General features: G+C 36.7%; 1 protein-coding gene across 11 annotated transcripts in view; it reads left to right on the top strand.

Moving 5' to 3' along the window:
* LOC139967561 (heparanase-like) overlaps positions 1-22,216 on the top strand; it is a 37,178-nt gene extending 14,962 nt beyond the window's left edge. For all 11 annotated transcript variants that reach the window (XM_071971480.1, XM_071971479.1, XM_071971478.1 and 8 more), the window contains exons 9-12: positions 3,716-3,843; positions 5,059-5,202; positions 7,373-7,531; positions 21,710-22,216. In XM_071971480.1, the coding sequence (XP_071827581.1) occupies positions 3,716-3,843; positions 5,059-5,202; positions 7,373-7,526 (426 nt within the window). In that variant the 3' untranslated portion in view covers positions 7,527-7,531; positions 21,710-22,216. The remainder of the gene's footprint in view (positions 1-3,715; positions 3,844-5,058; positions 5,203-7,372; positions 7,532-21,709) is intronic.
* The last annotated feature ends 224 nt before the right edge of the window (positions 22,217-22,440 follow it).

Here is a 22,440-nt window from a genome sequence, read left to right as displayed (position 1 = left end):
TTGGCAAAAATGGAAAACTGCTTTCTTTGCCAAATGGATTTCAGTGTTTTAGAAAACCGCAAAATAATTGTCCCTATTCTTGGTGCACCTTCTACCAGCCTGCTTGATTTCTGGAGTGATGTGAAACCAAAGAGAGAAAACCTATAGCAAACTGCTTATCTATTGAACAAAGCATGTGTAGGTTAATATGTCAAAGTTCGAAGGCATGATGTTTCATTCCTAGCAAGGCTGACAGGATCTTCTCCAGGGGCTAACTGAAGCCATAACAGACTATAAACTAAGAACATTATGTACAAAAAAAACTGACAGGGAAATGTTAGACATTGTAAAAGAGCAAAAATATCTACCGCTAAAATGGGATTTGAACCCTTGACCTCTGGGTTACGAGCCCAGGCTCTACGGACTGAGCTACCTAACCTTTAGTTGATGACAATCCCTATATAGCCTCTGTTTACTAGTGGCGGGGGTGGGAGGGAGTCTGAGACCACAGTGCCAGGGATTAAGCCCCAGTTTCATTTGATACATCCCAGAAAGCAGCAGGTGAGGGATTTGAAGAGAAATTCAGCTTTTTTTCCCAAATAGAAAACTGAATTTCTCTTCTTTTCCTCCAACACATATATTTCAAGGAGGTTTGATAGACAGTATATCTTGGACAATAGAGCAAATTTAACTCAAGAAGGGAAGGTGACACCAATTTCATATTTGATGTGTGGAAGTACCACATTAAGTTAAAGAAGCCTATTGTTTATAGTGGAGGTCAAAGGTCATTTGGGGTCACCAGGGGTGAAATTGTGAAAACATGTAAACACGATATCTCCTGAAGGAAAGCTTGGACTAATGTCATATTTAGTCTGTAGTTGTGACACATTGAGTTCAAGACCCTTATTATTTTTGGTGGAGTTCAAAGGTCATTTGGCATTACCAGGGGTCAAATTGTGGAAATCTTGTTATACTTGGCATGTGCATGAATCATATTGAGAAGAAGTTTATTGATAGCATGGAGGTTAAAGGTCATCTGAGGTCATCAGATGTCAAACACTGAAAACCTTGTAAACACTTTATCTATTAGGAAGCAAAGAGATTTAACTTGAGATATATTGTTTACAAGTGGCATGCGGATGCTTTATATTGAATAGAAAAACTCAATTGCTTTTGGTAGAGGTCAAAGGTCATCTGGGTCACCAGCAGTCAAACTCTGGAAACCATTTAAACATGATACCGTATCTCATGGTAGAAATCAGGACATTTATATTATATAATAGCTATTTCTGGTGAATAAGCAGAAGTCTATTGCAATGAAGCAATGGAAACTTCAATGCATTTTTGCATTCTGGTTAAGAAAATCTGAGGTTTTCCTTTGGACAAGCTTGCATACACGTTGCTTGTCATACGTGCGTGTGGCCGTGAGGTAGAAAGCATGCGTGGTCGCGGCCACCAGGGTCTGTACTCTGTAGTGTATGAAGTATAAGGTACTGTACGTAACCATTAGTGCATCCGTACAGTATGCACATACAGCTAAAGTGTAGGATTTTCCCCTCATTACAGAGTGTAACAAAATGTGATTTATTGCTTATGTTGTTTCTAATATGAAATGGAGGGGGATACCAACAAGCTTCTATCATTTTGCAGGGGTGGATTTTTATTTGAAAGAATAGGAATTTTCCAAGTTTTGTTTGAAGTGTTGAACACTTTCGGAAAATAAGCTAGTCGCCCGTCGGACAACCTGAGCAGGGTTATGTTGTCAGACGTCTCGGGCGATCGGACGATCGTTTAAATTTGACCCCTGGGACAGCTGATAAACCTTCAGTTTTGTTTCATGGTTTCTTTCAATGCTTGTAAACTTCTTACCAAAGGAGTTACACCGTTGAGCAAGACATGTAGTATTCTGACCTACATCTGCTCCCCTCAATCCTAACAGGCTGATCTGTATGCTTACAACCATTTTGTTTGCTCCTAAAATGCAGGGTCACTTGCCAGTTAATGCAGTACCAAAAAAAAAAAAAATTGTGTCCCACAAATTTAAGCTGATGCTTTGTATTATTCTACTCATTGGCACACTTGGAGATTTGATATTTTTGTGAAGTAAAGTATTAACAGATAACATGTTTATGTAGATTTTATTTTCTTTATCGCACTTTTGTAATTAACTTGCCAGATTTGTAGCAGCTTAAAATCATCAAAGTACAGCTTTAAAGTTACTCAACTTTATTGATAATATTTTAGTTGTTTAAAGAGGCCATGACACGAAAAATCCAACAAATCGAGAGTAACTTCCTCTGAATCTATGAGAAAATCTATGTTCAAAACTATCCTCATCACCTTGAAAACCTCAAGGACTAATTATTAATTAACGTTTCAATATTCGCATCCGAAAATAGATATCTGAAAATGCGATTTCACAACAAGACAATGATGACGTCATGTCAGGAACACAAGTGCCAAGCCCAGGCATGTACGACGATCATACCGTTCCATATACACGCACATTTACACTGAGAGAACAACCACTGTATTACGCTATATCGCTACAAATTTCAAGTTTGTTTTACAACTGTTGTAAACTATCCGAGAGAAATGCTTGTCCGTTGTGTTGTATGGGGCTGCATAAATATCATAACCCATGCAATTAGCCTTCATCCATGGCTGAAGGACGAAAAAACACGGTGATTATGACCAAGTTAGTGCAAAACACCAGCGCCAATTTCACTGGGCCTAGCCAGTATACAGCTCGGTATGTAGCGAACACTTCACGAAAGCATACGACGATCCCTCCTTTTTTTATGAAATAAAACAAATGGGCTTTAACGGGTCGACATAAAGGAGTTGTTCATCTGTCAAGTATTCCACATTTAAAACTCCGAAGACCAGATTGGAGAACAGGAAACCTCCAATGTGGCAAGTGGCGATCCTTGTACATGTATGAATACATAGCCAACACACTGTACATATGGGTTGTAAGTCACCGTAACACAACGCACAATACGGTTTAGGGTATTCCGCGAATTCCAACAACACATGCACAGAATGGACTGGAATTTGTTGTTAAATGCTTCGTTAATAAATTCTTACCACGTTGTATGTTCCTTGCGATAGTTCCGAACGGGTTTCTTCTTCGATATGTTGTGGAGCTTCAATTTCGGCTCGTTTAACAGGCTCGAACTGATACGGTTCTAACACCTCAGGTCCACCCTCAACGTACAGTTCAATATTGGCCTGATCATCGCCTTCACTCTCTGCTTCGAATATGAGAAAGGGCACTCTAATTATAGCCCAATTTTACTGCCGGGTGAAGAACCACGATCAATTTGAACTTCGGTTGCTGCATTTGGTTCTAAATCTGACATTCCACGGGAAATTTTCGATCTGATTTCGCGCCGACTTGTTATCGACTGTTTTGTGTATTTATGTACACTTGTCGTACTGTAAGTATGATATGTGTTCGGAGGAATCAGCGAGTGCCGAATCGTGTTCATAACATGACGTCACATGACGTCATGAGGTTAGGAAAATTTTCGCCGAACGAACTTTTCAAGCCCGAAGAGGGTAAATTAAATCTCAATTTTCGAAGGGAAAAATCAAGTTTTTAACTGGCAGAATTGTTGATATATGTTCTAGAGAGCATGCCTAGATGGATCCCAAAAAGACAGGACGTTGAAATTTTTGTGTCATGGCCACTTTAACAAGTACCGTATGTATGGAAATCATTGATTTGCAGGACTATTGGAGTGTGGTGTTGTACAAACGATTGGTTGGAGTCAAGTCACTGAAAGTTACTAAATTTGCAGCAGATACTGATGGAATCAACAGAGTTAGACTCTATGCTCATTGTACCCAGACTGATAGGTAAGTCTCATATATTGGCCTATAAATCATTGAGTTAATTTCTTAACAAAGTTTCAGTTACCTGATGCAGGCGCGTAGCCAAGTAGGGGGGGGGGGCGAATGGGCAGCCGCCCCCCCTTGAGCATATTTTTTTTGTATTTTTGTATGATATCGCTAGTAATTTCAAAAGAGAAAATGCTAAGATGCAACTTACAAGGCCTGGGAAGTGCCATTTCCAGCGATCTGGGAGGCATTTTCAGCCAAAATTTTCTTGTACGCTTCGCGCCAACTCATGGTGGTGCTACGCTTAGATAGTTTTCAATGCCGTTTCTACGGCTCTGATAGTTTGCCTACAGTTTCACCCCTCCCTTGGCAAATTCCACGCTACGCGCCTGACCTGATTTTACTACCATGATGATGTTATTAATGATGTTATGAAAAGAAGGTCTTGACTAGCAGACAAATTATTTTAGTCAATTTTAAAAATATTTCTCATACATCCGAACCTCTAAGCTTAATGCTTTATGATAGTTTGTTGTTGTTCAATCATACCAAAACTTATTATTTCATATTTGGTTGAGCTGAAGGTATGATCTCGTCTGTTTAGTTATAGTCATTCCCAGCTAAGTGAATCACTGTAGCACTGGCTTACATATCTGCACTTTTCTCATTGGTCCTTCTTTATAATCCAACAAAGTTAATATAAAAAAATATTTAAAAATTGATTTTACAAGGTATTTTCACCGCATTATTTGACATGGGAGTTTATAACTCAAGCTAATGACTTGCATTAATTATGGAAGTTGACAATTTTTAGGATGTCCTCAAAACCTGATACTTAACAAATGATAATAAAAATAGCTTGAAATTGTCTGAAATATTTCATAAATAATTAATTATGTATAACACTGAACAAACTAAGGAAATGATAGCAACATGACAGTTCTGTCTTCTGTCAAAAGTTTTTTCTTTTTTGCTTTTTCAACGTCCTTTTCCTTTTGTTCCAGAAGCTAGCTTGGGTAGTACTAATAAAGCGAGCCGAAAAAGAAGATTTTAGCAGTTTCTTGTCATTACTTGGAACCAGCCTGTTATTTTGTCATCATTGTTATTTTATTTTAATATCAAATAGAATAAAAAGATTAACTGAAACCAACCAGAAAAGCTGCTGGGTGAGGAAAGCAAGTCTGATATTATTTCTAGGGATATGAAATGATGCTTTGCTTCTCTTTGTTTCAGGTCAAAGTATGGATACAAACCTGGTGCTGTCACAGTATTTGGAGTTAACTTTAGTCAGCAAAAACCGGTTCAATTGTTATTTAACTCTAACAGTGTTGACCAGTTTCTACTCACACCAGCCAGGACTAGTAATATTACATCAAAGTGAGTATTTTGGGGGGTTTCTCTTTCAGCATGTATGTTGGATGAATGCAGATGCCTCAGTTGTAGCCTGGTATGAATACACCCCACCAGAACAGAAACGATGATGGAGTAGAAGTGCTTCCCTGACTGATGGTCAAAGTGTGGGCATAGATATTCCAGTTACCCCCCAGCCCCCCCATCCCCACCCAGTGAAGTAATTTCATAGTAGGTTTCACCATTTTTGCTTTGCTGTCCAACTGTAGAATATCCTTATGTATTCGGGCCATATATATTATTCCTGCGATGAATTCATTTTCCCTGCCTGAAGAAGCTCAGACAGGATTTTCCCCCAAACCCCCTGCCAGATGCACCCCCTGCTCTTACATATGTCATAGTCTGTTACAGGTTCAGTGTATATCTCCTGAGCTTCTAAAGTGTACATATATATGGTACTTTTATTTCTGACAACATTTACAGTATTATATTTGAAACAGTATTTATGAAACCGTGACAAACTTTACAACAAAGATGATATTAATAGTAATTCGTCTAATTCTGACAATATTTGTTCAACTCAATTATATTTAGTATCAAAAGCAGATGTTTTACTGGAGAGAAATTAGCACCCTAAAGAGGAGTAACTTCATTTGAAGTGTAAGTGGAGTGCCTGACACAGCTCGGGTACTTTTGTAGAATAATTGTATCAAAAGTCAAAAAAGTACAGCTTCAATGCTAAATGTTGAGGTTAATCTAGTAATAAATTATATATGAGCTGATAATGAAGTCAGTAAGTGAAATTCAGGAAGCAAAAGTCAGTTAAATATACAGATTTCATGATGAGTGGTACCGAATAGTAACAAGCTGGATTCATGGAAGAATGCATTAACAGAGTATTTTGTGTGAATTAAGGCCATTTAGAAATTCAAATTGACCCATTGCAACATCTTTAAGCCTCATTATGTATTCCATTGTAAACATGAACTAACTGATCCCTGACTAAAAATTGAATTCTGTTTCTTTCTTGTTTCTTTGGGTACTATTGTGTCATTAATAATCGCAAAATCATGACAATGCACTCTCGTTCAGGTTGTTTTGAACATCTATTGTGACACTAGAGCATGCAATGAAAAAATATTACGTTTTGAGACATTACATATTTACTTGGAACCACACATCTCATGAATGACAGTGGTGCTGAATTTCCTACATCACATCTAGGTCGTACCGTCGGTACAATTCTTGAAAACTTGAGAAAAAATATCTGTACTTTAATTTGTGATTGTTTGAAAAGAATTTGCATATTCAAACTTGATGCACAGGTTATGCTGATACTTTGAGATCATATACTGACCACTTGGCGTTTAATTTGAGACCATATACACACCAGTTGGGGTTTGATTTGAGACCATATACTCACCATTTGGGGTTTAATTTAAGACCATATACTCACCATGTGGGGTTTGATTTGAGACCGTATACACACCAGTTGGGGTTTAATTTAAGACCATATACTCACCATTTTGGGTTTAATTTAAGACCATATACTCACCTTTTGGGGTTTAATTTAAGACCATATACTCACCATTTGGGGTTTAATTTAAGACCATATACTCACCATGTGGGGTTTAATTTGAGACCATATACTCACCATTTGAGGTTTAATTTGAGACCATATACACACCAGTTGGGGTTTAATTTGAGACCATATATAATCACCACTTGGGGTTTAATTTAAGACCATATACTCACCATTTAAGGTTTAATTTGAGACCATATACTCACCATTTGAGGTTTAATTTGAGACCATATACTCACCATTTGAGGTTTAATTTGATACCATATACTCACCAATTGGGGTTTGATTTGAGACCATCTACTCACCTTTTGGGGTTTAATTTGATACCATATACTCACCATTTGGGGTTTAATTTGATACCATATACTCACCATTTGGGGTTTAATTTGAGACCATGTACTACCAATTCGGGTTTAATTTGAGACCATATACACCATTTGGAGTTTAATTTGAAACAAATATACTCACCATTTCGAGTTTAATTTGAGACCATATAATCACCATTTAGGGTTTATTTTGAGACCATATTCTCACCATTTGGGGTTTGCATATCTCACTGTTACTTTTCCCTAATCCTTTCTGCAACCTATAATTCTCCATTCTTTTCATTTCCAGATACATTGCTCTCAATGGTCATGAACTCTCAGCGATTGGGGGCGCTATTCCTGATTTGCCTCCCCAACAAGTCTCAGCGAAGCCTCTCTTTCCTGCTGGATCGATGGGGTTCTTTGTTCTGAAAGATGCAGGGTTTAAAATATGCAAAACCTAAAGATGGTAAGGTGTAGAGGCAGGGGAAGGGGAGGTTTATCTTTGGTGGTGGGGGAGGCACAAATTTGGAATGAATGCATTCAACAAATGGCACATGGCACAGAATTTCCTTAAATCTCTCAACAAAACAGTTGGTACCAATAAAAATCCTTGTTCATTACGAAATGGAAATATTGTAGCACTGAGTACTACTAATTTAGGAAAAGGGGAACTTTTGAAGTTTTTCTCAAAACAGGGTCACATACCACCACCCCTTCCCCACCCCCTTCTCCTGCCTCTCTGCTGCCACTGGTATGGTGTGGGTGACAATAAACTTTGAAAAGTAGGTGTGCTCACCTGAGCCATTGGATGAGTCATGAGAGTGTGTACTGTATAGGTAGCTCTTGAAGATTATTTCTTCAATCGTTGTTGACAAATTTCCCCTCCAGGCAATGAGAACCCAAAGATAGAGATTTTATTAAGCTCAATTATTTGAAACCCCTTTTTTTCCCCTACACAATGAAATTTTGCACAAGCTTTGAACACTGCAACGTTATCATTTTCGTAGGTCTGCCACAAAATAAGTTTCTACTATAATAAATATCTATAAGCAACAAATTAACAGAAAACTGCTGGTTTCAGTTCTGAAAATATGTCATCATTAATTTAAAGTTACAGAAAAATGTATATAAACCAAACATTATTTGATATTTCAGTACTTAAGTGATCTTTACACATGGTTCGATTTTTTTTTTTGTGCGTCTGTAAGTACTCTTGTATTTAACATCGCATTATATTTTTAGATGATGTTTTTTTTCACATGGAACATCTTATTTATTTTTGAAATAGCAAGAATATAATAATCTGGTCATCAAATTGTAATTGTAGCTTGATCAGGAATTTGTGAAAATATTTTTGAAAAAGTTCAGACCTTTTTGGCTGGGACAACTGTTGATTAGTTTAATTTTTTGGTTACTTGGCTGTTGGGAGTCAATTGGCTGAATGTGTTTGGAGTGGGTGGGTGGATGTATCTGTATGATTGTCTAGTCTGTACGCACAATATGTCAAGACGGTTTACTATTGTGTGAAAGTAAGTGGGCCTGACGGTTCAATCCTAGCAGGATCTTATTCAGAGGCTGAATGACAAGTAACAGAAACTACAAGGGACAAGATACAAGCACAGAATACAGATAGGTTAATGAGCATGGTGAATGCAAACAAGATTCATGTAAAGAGGATCAGTTGTGTACAAGGTGTTACACTTGACATGTGTCTTTCAGATAAATGGTACAGGTCCTTAATGATGGTGGTGAGGTCAAAAGGTTGTAGATATGAAAATGTGAAATCTCTATACTTCAATGATCATAACGTGAGAATGTTTTGTACATGTATAATAGGTTGGCCTAATGTGCAGCAAGTCTACTGATTGTTAATGAGGTCAAATGTCAGTTGAACAGAGGGCAGAACTTGAAAACCTTGTAAAACATGATATTTCAAGAAGTGGATTGTATACAAATGTCATACTTAGAATGTAGCCCTTTTGAATCCAGCCTTATGTTTTTGGTGCAGGTCAAAGGGAATATGAGGTCAGAAGACATTACAATTTGAAAATTGTCAAAGCTCTGTAGTTGAAGCAGTTTGGAGTAGGCTTTTATGCACAGTAGTTCGCTTTATAACATGCAACAAGTTAAGTTTTGGCAGAGGTCAAAGGTCATGTGATGTCAATGTTGGTCAAAATTTTGTAGACCGGACATCTCAAGAAGGGAATTCGACAAGTTGTTTTGGTGGGAGTCAAAGGTCATTGGAGTTTGACAGACTGAAAATTTAAGTTATTTAAAATGTGGCCTTTACTCTATTGTACCAAAATTCCTCAAGGAACAATACAACATGGTCAAAACATCAATATTGTACTGGACTAAACTTATGATAACTCGGCGGGTGTAGGGAGACTAAGGACCAAAATAAATGATAATATCCTCCCAGGTCCTTTAGTTTTACCGTTTTGTGTAAGTGTTGCACAAACTGGGTATAATGACACAAAAAGTGCAGGATTTAAACATGGAAGATCATACAATATATTACCAGTTTAATCTGATACTTTGTTATGTGAAAATTAACTTTTTGTAGGGTCAGGTCAGTTGGGAATATTCTGCACCTGTACCCCTGTAAGTTAGTCTGTCGTTAATTTAAATATGAACAAATACCAATCGCTTGTACAGCATCGTTGCACAAATAAAAAAAAACAGGGTCTTAGGTTTAGCTTATTTTATATATAGCCTAATATAGGGTTTTGATTCTGGTAACATAAATTAACAAATTATACAAATATAGAAGATATTGTTATATAAAATAAGAAGAGAGCATGAAAGTAGAACAGGAATAAAAGAAAGAATTAAGCTAGAAAAGTTGTCACTCGGTGAAGTGAATTGAATGTGGGGAAAAGTCATCAGTATACTTCCCGGACCGGCATACGTATAGAGTTAACAGTCAATTATACTAAAGGTTTCCTTTATTTTAGAACAAAATCTATTTACATTACAAAGGGCTCTAAGGGTAAATAAACAGCAATACAATGATACTGGATTTATAGAGTTAAAAGTCAATTATACTAAAGGTTTCCTTTATTTTAGAACAAAATCTATTTACATTACAAAGGACTCTAAGGGTAATTACACAGCAATACAATAATACTAGAAGATATTGAGAGCAAGTGTTCTATGCAAAGTATTCTATTGAAAATTATCTTCCATTTTCCTGTTTATTATATTTTTACTTTAGCCAAGCAGTTGATAAATATATGCACATTACTTAATTTCCATTTTTCTGTTTGTCTTTTTCATGCCACACAAGTCAAATTATTCGCGACTAGATAAAGATCTAACTTTTCCACCAATAAGTTTGTGGCTTGGTTAATATATATATATATATATATGTATGTATATATATATATATATATATATATTTTATATTTTTACTTCAGCCGAGCAGTTGATTAATATATGCACATTACTTAATTTCCATTTTTCTGTTTGTCTTTTTCATGCCACACAAGTCAAATTATTCGCGACTAGATAAAGATCTAACTTTTCCACCAATAAGTTTGTGGCTTGGTTAATATATATATATATATATATGTATGTATATATATATATATATATATATATTTTATATTTTTACTTCAGCCGAGCAGTTGATTAATATATGCACATTATTTAATTTCCATTTTTCTGTTTGTCATTTTCATGCCACACAAGTTAAATAACGCGCAAATAGATAAAGATCTAACTTTTCCACCAACTAGTTTGTGGCTTGGTTAATATATATATATATATATATATATATATATGGCTGGTTGAAAGTGATTTATTTGTGCCAGATGACTCACTACTTTACCAGATGTTACAATTGTTAGGTCATTGGCGTAGTACTGTATGCGTGTGAGGGCGGAGCGAGGGGGGGGGGCACTGGGGATGATAGTAAAGGTCATCATCATGTAGAGGATACTGTATTTTCTTGGCGTTATTTCTTCAACCAATCTTCATCTTCCGTTTTCTTAATTAATTTAGAGTGGAGGGAATAATTCAGGACGGGAAGTCCCTTAATTCCGATTCATTCCCATGGTCTACAGACGTAAAATCGAAATGTCGTGCACGGCATTGCGTCATGTCTATAGAGAGCCTGCTTATTAGAGATGACCACTCTTTAGTCTTACAAGTACAAGTTTGTATAATAATACAGAGGCAGGACGGTTTAGCCACACACACACTTACATGTAGTACGCTAGTATCTAAGTGTGCAGGATTGCCAGTTATTAATGGCAACATTAGTGAAGTAATCCCTCTCGCTTATAATGCACATGCCCAAGGGCAGTTGTACAGCTATACGTGATCATGATTGGGTCTAAACCAATGAGTGCAATCATTAAATATCGTACATCATGAACTCCATAAATTACTTTAAAGACTGAGCGATCTACACCCCTCCTACCCCCCCAATTCCCTTCCCCCCTCACTCACAAATAAAAACAATGCACATACGAGGCATGAGTGTAGTTACACATATCTTGGGTGCATTATCGGATTTGTATTATCTGATTTTGTTTGACTGATACTTATAAATGGTTACTGTAGCAATGTTATTCCTCTTTCATATAACGCACATGACTATATGCAGCTGTACAGCTTCAACATGCACCATGGGATCTACGATGATAAGCCCTAGCGAACGGTGTCTGCCATGTAGGGAATGCTATTCATCATGGACACGATGAGCGGCCGATGAGATAATACAATCGACTTCCCCCTCCTCTCCCCCTCCCACCACACCCACATCTTTCAATGAGGTATATAATCATTAACAGTGAGTGAATTCTTAAGTTAACTGAGACTTGTGCAACTTAATATAAGAAAAGGATCTGAACACCATATACTAACTTCAATTATGATATAACTGGTATGAATAGGTATGTTAATGATAATCGTTCATCATCATGCAGTCGAAGGAAGAGTGGTCACATCTTAGAGGCTATCTGAGATCATTATAATCGCTCTATTTTCACTATAGTGATATAGTGTCCTGCAGTGAACCCTACTGTTAATCTGTTAAACTGGAAAGGAAACTAATGGTGAGAGTGATTACAGATAATTGATGATAGCTAAGAGGAAGTGACCAATTATTAACGTCCCGTTATTGCTAGCACTACCTTAAATAGAAATCCCGTCATACAAGGAGTCATTCGCGGTATAATTAATACTTCGATGGTCAGTTCTTGATTCAGTAATCGTACTCATATACAGATGTTGTCTTTATTGTATGCTCACATACTAGAGTGCAGCTTGCTTTCAGCTTCTTGTATGTACTAGCTTTTTTGAAACTTCATCTGCTTTCGAAAGTCTCGAAAACTAAATTTTGTTTGTCATCGTATCATATATATATACTTTTAGCTTGGTAAGCTAAATTTGATTTTCCTTTGAAGACTATTAAAACACATTGGTATCATAGTCAAAGTTGGATTCTGTTCCAAATTTAATTTTTGATAAATGACCTTTTAAACAAGGGAGGTTCATCAACCCAGAGAGTCGGGTCAGCTCCTCGGATCCAACACAAAACCCAGTGGCCCAAAAGATTCCTATGGCCTCAAATGACATGTTTACAATACATTCCAAACTTGTCAAGGACAAATTGCGTCGAATGGCATCACGTGATCATCAAAACAAAAAAAAAGAAAAAGCACGTGAGTCACGTGACCACATGTAAGTGAAGCGCATCGATATATACTCCTTCTGCAAAAATGGTTTTAAGTATAGAGAAAAACGAAATGCACGCCCTCTAGACCAGGAACTCTGACTTTAAGGGTACCAAAGATATTCAGGAAGTTATACTTAAGGATGGCAACAGACTTGTGGCCTGTAACTTGTGAATTAAGTTGCTTGTATATACATTCATAGTGGTGTCACAAATGGGGGAGGGGATAGTATATTAATCTTCACGGGAGGGGATAATCCCTGGCTGGCCACGTATACCTCAGCAAATACTTTATTAATACTTGATTAGGTAAAAGGAAACGTTGGGACTGTTCAAGAAATTGTGTAATCTGTAATGACATTACGGCATAGGACAAGAATCATTCTTAATATTCCATGCATACTAATAATAAACATGTCCACAGGTGCTCAACCAAGATGGAGGTCGTGCACGGTTAAGACACTTAACTAAACTCTACCAAAGTGAAAGGCTGTTCTGGGGACGGTTCGGAAAATATTAATTTTTATATCACCACTCGGCAAAGTAATCGAATCTAAAGGCATATTTTCCATGGGAGGATCGCTATACCCTTCCTCTACCCTTCTCCTTCACACCCTTTACCCTTCTATTTCCCTTCTCTTTCTCTTCCCATCCTAGTACCATGCCGCTTGCCCTTATTTGGTTGGATTTTATCCTAAGCACAACCGGATTTGATCGTTTGCCTACATTGTACTATAGTGAACCTATAATAATGTTTCCATGTAACTAATGTAATAGGCAAGATTATTGAATGCATAAAGTTCCTTGTCGCTGTTTTTTTTTTTTTTTTAAATAATTATCCATTCCTGTTTCAGATCCTGTTTTCATTGTCATCTAACGTATCATCTAAATAAACAGGATGCAATCTTGAAAAAAACAAAAGTAACTATATCCAAGTTTATAGTGAGGGGAAATGTTTTGGCTGCTTGAATTCAGTCTCAGTCATTTCGTATCGCTAGACGATATAGTGCAGGAAAGGTTACTAATGGTCATTCTTTGTGGCACCTTCACTAACAGAGATTTCATAGTCACTTTAGGGGCGTTGGTTGTAGGTTGTGAGTAATATCCCACGTGGAATAAATTACACGCAATTGTGACACAAATTAGAAAACTGGCAAGTTTCGGATTTTTCCGCTTAAGTTCACATAGATGATGTAGTCAAGTTAATTAACCACGGATTTAAGTATCATCACCATATGATCAACAAATCAAATGTTAAAATCATCTCAAAATGTTGTCGTAGAACTGGTTTTATTATGGCGGCACAATACTGTCAAAATTAGAATTGGCATTTACTTGAAAATTGTAAATGTTGTTTACTAGATGGCAAGAAAGGAAGTAGCTTTACAGTGTTGTCAGATAAACATTACATGAGTAGCCCATGCATGCATATACTCTAACGTTTAATGTTATAACTACTGTAGGGCCTGGCAGCAAGTTACTTTAGGGATGGATTGTACCCCCTAAAAATTTCTTTGTTATGCCGAAGTGTATGTAGGTTTTAAGAAGACGGTCTCGGCGAATCAGTTATATAGAAATAGTGGTTTTTGTTTTACCCACTGTTCTTTCCGTTGGCCCATACCGCTAGATCAAAGAAATCATGACACAAGTTGATCTATAAGTGAATGCATGTGCCTGCAGGTGAAATTTACAGCTGTGTAACATTGAATGACGTATATCTCGCATATGTTATAGTTCACATGGTGTTTATGCTAGAAGGGGCTTCTCTAAACAAGGTTTTATACTTGAGTAAACAAGAATTATATGATTTGTCACCAAGGATTTCATTTTGTTCCACTCACTAAAACATTTTGTGGAATACATTGTTTTACGAACATCTTGTTTAAATCACTTTAAATTCAGGACCTCCATATGTGGGCTATATACCCTATAAGTATAAGCATGAAGCTATAACATAGGCCTAACGATTTAGACATCACCTGTACGCATTGTAACCTATAAAGGCGAACAAAGTCCACCATGCACCCTGGGGAGTCTAATATTGAATGCGTGTCATAGCAAAGTTCAATGTCTTTCATAAGAATACTCGAACAATACAATAGTGCCAATGGACTCGACGCTTGGCTAATCATACACAAAATATTTGTATTCATACACTGAGCCTTATTTTAGAGATATTGATTTAATACCGAAGTGTATACGTATGACACGTAAAGTACACGTATAGTCCAAATATATAGCATGAGACAATTGGACTGTAATGCTATCAAACTCTATGCAGTCGCAATTATAGGCACCCGTACATAGATACATATGTAGATCTGGAAATCGATGAACTCACACTGTAATATGAAGGATACTGTTGTGCATGTGATCTGAAGTTACCGTTGATCCAGCCTGCTTGCCAAGTGATTGAATCATCGAAGGGATTTCATTTATTAAGAAGACGATTCTTGCAGTTAATTAATATCGCTGGATATTTTGTCACCCGCATGTCGTCCAAAACTCTGCATTGTCACCGCAACCGATGGTTATACTTATAGTTGAACACAGTAGCCAGTGGTTGTGGAATTTGTTTGTTCACTAAAGCACCAATTATCGCGAGAAGCACAAGAAATTTGTTCTGTTCACGGGATAACCTTCATTTGTGTTAAAATCCGTGTGTATTCATCACAAGCTTTGAAGCAAAACATAAACATATAGGATCAGTGCTATTTTTGGAAGCGTGTTTTGAAGCTCGAGCCACTGTGGATTTAAGTAGGCCTATTTCAGTTTAAAGTACAAAACTGGCGCTAAGATTGTGTCGTGTGTTCTATAGAATAGCCTGCTCCATTAAACTAAGTACATTTTCGTGTTGAATTTGAATTTGCCAGTGGCATACATACTGAAACGAAGTGTTTTCCGAGCTAGCATAGTACAGGAGTTATTAAAACAATGTCTTCTAGCCAGGGTAACCTCGAGAACCTACCGATACCAAACCCGAATGCAGTAGGGGCACAACTGGCCAAACCAGGGGAGCAAGTAAAGGTTACCCCGGAGCAGGAAAAAGTATTGGAGCAAACATTTAAAGACAATAGAAACGTTGATGATTTAACCATCGCCATAGTTGCTGCTGAAACAGACTTAACAGAGGAAGAAGCCAAGGTAACAATTGCATATATATATATATATATATATATATGTATATATATATATATATATATATATATATATATATATATATATATATATATATATATATATATATATATATATATATATATATATATATATGTATATATACATTATTTTATTCTTTATAAAAAAACAATTTAGAATCTTTATAAGAAGAATTATTCTTGTGGTGGATGGGCCATATATGATTATTAACTTGGCCTCAGAATATGGGTATACTAGTCTCCCTGAAAAAAAAAATCGATCTGAAATATCTTCACACTGACCTACCTAACTCAGTGCTTGTGAAATGAGCGGTATTGCCCACTTGCCTCTCCCAAAGTTACCATTCTAGTAATATGAACTTTGACCAGAGATCAAGACAGACACGAAATGGTTACAATCCATTTCAGCATTCCCACCCTTTTTCCTCTTCCTCTCTCAAATAAAGGAAGTGTCAGTATTGTGTGATCATTTAGATGTAGTGATCAGTTTGTATACGTTTCAAGTATATGTAGAGCGCGTTGAGGGTATAGGAGCCGTTGGGGTTGGGAGAGGAGCCTCGGGGGAATGAGACAGTATACTGATGAATATAAGTAAGGGCAGTATTTTCGTCTCAATATGACGCCACCCTCCCTAAATATTTCTGTACCTCTATGGTGTACTATAAGGGAGAAATCATATTCTAAGATTTATTAACCCCCACCCCCCCCCCCCCCAAAAAAAACACGTATTCATGGATATAGATATCAAGCGCAACCCAAGCTTGCATGTGCAATTTCGTAGGTCGTAGGTAGGATCTGGCCTAATCGTAGGCCTACAGATACTATAAGTATTCCAGTAAAATGGCTTGATTCCTGGTTTCAGCACTCTATAAGCTAGAGCTATAGTAGACCTAATCTACTTTCATTTCCACGATGTGTGAGTACTATACTCTTGGCATGCTTGGCGTATATCCCCATTTTCTGTGAGCGTGTTTACATAAATGCTCATGTTAAAAATGATGTAAATTGTGTACACAAAGTCTGCTCAAGCAGAATGAAGCCTCTGTCTGTCTCGACTCGAGTGGTAAGTCCAATGTACCATAAATAGCCATCGGATTATACAATAAACACAGCCCCGCCAAAAAAACCCACGTGTAAACATAAATTTCAAATACTATTTGTGAAACATTAGCTCAATTGACACCGAAATTGTGTACAGTACTTGGTTGTATAGATATAACGACATCGTGAAACCAGAAAGCTGCTTGCGTGAACTATAATTAGCAGTCGTACCATTAGTATATAGAGAGGTTTGACTGGTTTTCTCGACAAGACTCATGACGTCATATTGAGATGATATTATAGGAGAGTATACGGCGGTAATTAGTGTTAGCATGTCTACGAGTAAAATGCATCACACTGTTATCACGCAACAAGGGCGTATATAGTTTGTCAGCGCTATAATGATTAGGGGTCTAGGCCCCCAAATATTTGTCTGTTCCCCTAAAATATTGTCAGCAAACAGATTCTGCCCCCCCCCCCCCAGGAAAGCATTGGACCGGCCCCGCTCAAAAGGGAGTTGAGCTACCCATGATGTAGGTACCAGTTTAGTTTGGTACTTTGAATCCATCTGGCGGGGGAGGGGGGGGGGGGTAGTTGCTCTATAGGATAGGGAGGGCGCATGGGAATGGTACATGGTGTGCATGGTATCCAACATGATAAAGACTATAGTGCCAACTTCAATTTGTTTGGGTGAATTTTTATTTAATCTTTTAATAGGACATACAGATATAACAAGATCAACAGCTCCTGTAGTTTGTTAGGATAGAAGTTGTTTTGCCTAGCGTATGGATAGGACGATGTATACGTTTTAAGTAGTTTTTAAAGGAAGTTGAATAAAAAACTGAACAACTTTGTGTATCAAAATCAGTTCCCCTCACCGAGGAATGATTGTTGTGTAAATTTAACCCATGTAATTCTATACAATTATGTGTTTGGCATAGGCTTTTCACAGGAAATTTTTCAGAGCTAAACCTTTAGCTATTTTTAGCAAGCCAACATTTAGTGGCAAAAGCCGAAGTTATGTGACCCAATATGGCTGAGAGGTATAATATGAATGATTATTATTATAATTAATTATTCACTTTCGTTCCTCTATACAACCCTAGTAAACCAAAATATCCGAATCAAGTCTGAGCACAAATTTCATTAGTAACGAAATTAAAACCCTATTGCGGTTCTTCTGCAGTTTTGTCAATACTCTTACAAACAAATCGTTTAAATATTCCCGTGTATGGATACATAAAGCCTATGTAAGCCAATATTGTTTAGGCATACTGATAATGCTTACGACTGTGCATAATATTCTGCGACAGTCTACACAGAAAGCTGGAGTCATTGAAATACCGGTACTTTTACTGGTATAGGTACACGTGTAAAGCATCTAACTAATCCTGTATAGATGTATACGATCCAGGCACATGACAGTTCAAGACAGTGCCAAATACCAATATATATATATATATATATATATATATATATATATATATATATATATATATATATATATATATATATATCTATCTATATATATTCAACTCAAGTGGGCCTTGTCGTTTTCTCACACACTGTACTAGTGTTGAAACATATAGCTCTCGTGTTTTCAACAATTCCCTTCTATATATCACTATGCATGAAATATAGTAATGAATACAATCATCGAATGCATTGAACGATCTATAACATGCCCGCCTGTATATGTCAACACGCTTCATAAACATGATGAATGGCTTGTTTTTTATCTCATTAAAATTCCCTTCCGAGCTAACTCTTTCGTCACCTTTTTATAATCTTATTGATAGGGACAAAGAGTTGTAAAGGAGTAAATTAAATAAGAATTTGTATTGCAGTCTATAATCTATAGGATATACTTTGTTGTAAAGAACGTGCTATTCCTAATTATCATTGGTTGGTCTATAATGAGATAGTCGGAACCTTTGAAATGGTGGTCATTTGAGAGTGGAATGATGCTGTACTGGGCCTCTATAATATTTGAGTTTTGAGGCTATACATAAGTTACTTACCGTCGCAGTAAAATTCGTTACGGTTCGCACCGTGCTAAATATATTAGTAGACTTTTACCACCAGGCTGACCTGGGTAACATTAAATACCGTTTATTAGGTTTGCCTTAATTGACGGAGAAGTCTTGATAATCAGATTTTGGTCTTCCCTTTTCAGCTCCATTAGCAACAATTCTGTGTTGAATTTAGACTATACGGTGTCTGTTAGACACAGAGGTCAGACTACTTGGACAAGAGGTGGCCCATTCTTCTTCTTCGTTGTTTCAGTGTTGACCTCTCGAGTGCATACGTTCAGTCGGGGGGGGGGGGGCGGGGGGGGGAATGAGTGAATTCTAAACAAATTTTATGAAAAGTATATGTACTGAAACATACAAGTTCTGTATATATCATGTAACAAAATCAGTTTTTAGAGTAAAGGAAATTAAAATATTAAATGTCGCATACGGTTTGAGTATCATGTAATAGTAAACTTATAGTCATGCCATACACGATGTCGAAAATGAATGATTTCCTCGTGGCCTTGACCTCAATTAAACCTTATCCCTTAATTAAATATGGTTATACAGTAAGAGAGTTACAGTGCCCTGGTTATAAGGATATCGTCACCATAAAATAAGTGCGTCGTAACATGTTAAGATGTATATGCATGATGATCGTGTAGAAAAGGGTGATGGAGCAAGAGAATGAGGGGGGAGGGGAGAGGGGGAGGGGATAACAAATTAGTGTTTCCTATCATCATTATGTGTAACGGGTCCCTCCGGAAGAGGTTATACAAATGTAATGTCCGAGCGGAATGAAAGGGTACTGCCCGAGGTGGCAGTATAGAATGTGCTTAATGATAACAAACATTAAACGCCTTGGCTATGCCTTTTATCACAATAACCAACTGCGTATATACTATATATATGGACATTGATGAAAACCTAAAGCTGGGAAAGCAACAAAGCGAGTAGTCTATATGTTATCTTTGATAACGCTACTGTATACTCTCAGTAACGTTGCAAGCTATAGTAAGTAGAGAGATGAGAATACTTCAATGTCATTATTATTGGCCCTAAATAGGCAAATAATGGTCATTCATGCATGCTCAAAATTCAATAAGGGTTTTTACTACGGCATTTCATGCACTCTCGCGGTAATTAATAATTTAATCATCAAGTAATTGAACACTTCTAATGGCGATGAAATCTTTCAGGAGGCAGAACCTCCAGGTAACTTACATTTTGAAAACGTTTTGCTAACATTTAGGGCAAATACTGATGACCTTTAAGGAACAGCCGCCATGAGCTCGTGATGCTTTCCAGAATGAGGCCAGTAGGTAGTCATATGACAGGTTTATGGAATGCATCTGCTAACTTACATTGTGCAAGGCAAACTATTTTACAATCGTTATTTACATATGTGAGATCGTGATGTTTATTACTGTCATTCTTCATAGCGACATGTTTTTGCTTAAAAGGGTTATATAATATTACAGATGATATAGGTATTGAGTATTTAATTGTAATGAAATTTTAACATAATTTTAGTCAGTTTCTTTATGAGACATGTTTATGTATATCTCGATTACAATATATACCAGACTGCTTTCGATGAGTTATATATATAAATACATCAAAGAGTGTACTATATATGCATTATAAGACAATACGTAGAGATGCTGAACAATGTGTGTACTGTATATGCATTATAAGACGATACGTAGAGATGCTGAACAATGTGTGTACTGTATATGCATTATAAGACGATACGTAGAGATGCTGACCAATGAGTGTACTATATATGCATTATAAGACGATACGTAGAGATGCTGAACAATAAGTGTACTATATATGCATTATAAGACGATACGTAGAGATGCTGAACAATAAGTGTACTATATATGCATTATAAGACGATACGTAGAGATGCTGAACAATAAGTGTACTATATATGCATTATAAGACGATACGTAGAGATGCTGAACAATAAGTGTACTATTATATGCATTTTAAGACGATACGTAGATATACTGAAAAAATGTGTACTATATATGCATTATAAGACGATACGGAGAGATGCTGACCAATGAGTGTACTATGTATGCATTATAAGACGATACGTAGAGATGCTGAACAATAAGTGTACTATATATGCATTATAAGACGATACGTAGATATGCTGAAAAAAATGTGTACTATATATGCATTGTAAGACGATACGTAGAGATGCTGACCAATGTGTGTGTACTATATATGCATTATAAGACGATACGTAGATATGCTGAAAAAAAGTGTGTACTATATATGCATTGTAAGACGATACGTAGAGATGCTGAACAATGTCAAATAAATGGCATTGACAAGGTGTTTATTTGGGTTATTGGAAAATGGTCACACACGAGAGATGGGGTTTAGGTTATTGGAGATGATGGTGATGGATTCAAAGGATGGAAATTTCGAGCAACCATCCATACAAGATAGTATCATAAGTTTGTTCATCATTAATCTCAGCTTTACTTAACCATATACTAATCTTTGGAAGCACAGTGTAGTGAATCTGTTTGCCATCTTCATATGGGTATATAAAACGATGTTGTTGTTTGACAAACTATGAATCATGATAAATAAATAGTGACTCACGGCATTTGTTCAAACCTTCATAATTCTAGAAGGTACATATGCCCGTTTTACTGCGGTTTTATCCACAGCTTATTAACTCTCTCACATTATTAACCTTTTTTTCAATTTGTTATATCTTACAGAGATGGTTTCAAAACCGACAGGCGTTATGGCGGGAAAAGGAAGGCCTAAATCCTAACAGTCGTTCTGTGAATGACTAAGCAGCCGTAAGGCCTCCCCAAGGCTACTTTGAAAGATTCCTGAAATCTAATTTGATAGAGACTAAATGTCCCGGTGAAAGGAGAGTTTATTATGTTGGCCGCTGATTGAAAAGATATTTAAAAAGATTAGCTGGTGTTTTGGTTAAACGACTTTATTTGAAATTCTGAAGTTAAGCTCACCATGGTTTAATTAAAGACGGACTACACTATAGGGTATTGCATTGCCGACACTGGACAACCGAACGATCTTAGACAGTTCGCAAAATGTCGGCGTAATTTATGTCTCAAGAAGATGAACTCATCAATACACAATGCGGACACGCACAACAGTGATTCCAACGAAGTAACTGCTCCCTTTTGCAATACAACTTGGTCCCTTGATCAGTTTCGAAATTTTAATATAGTAACAATAGCTGACATTATCTTTCATTTTTTTTTCTTGTTGTAATCATTTATTGTCGTGAATATGTATAACCGATTTCATGATAGTTCAATTATCTTTGTTATTTTAATTTCCATATTCACAAATGGGGTGGGGCGGGGTGTCGAAATGCAATCGAAAAGACCAGACGTGAGAATGCAATAGAATTCTGTAACAAACAACAGATAAAACTACACAAGAAGAAGAAACAGAAATCAAACATGGAAACATG

The sequence above is a fragment of the Apostichopus japonicus genome, chromosome 5, assembly GCF_037975245.1.
Source record: "Apostichopus japonicus isolate 1M-3 chromosome 5, ASM3797524v1, whole genome shotgun sequence".
Lineage (NCBI taxonomy): Eukaryota > Metazoa > Echinodermata > Holothuroidea > Aspidochirotida > Stichopodidae > Apostichopus > Apostichopus japonicus.
Note: the sequence above shows the minus strand (reverse complement) of the source record. Positions and strands in the feature narration are given on the sequence as shown.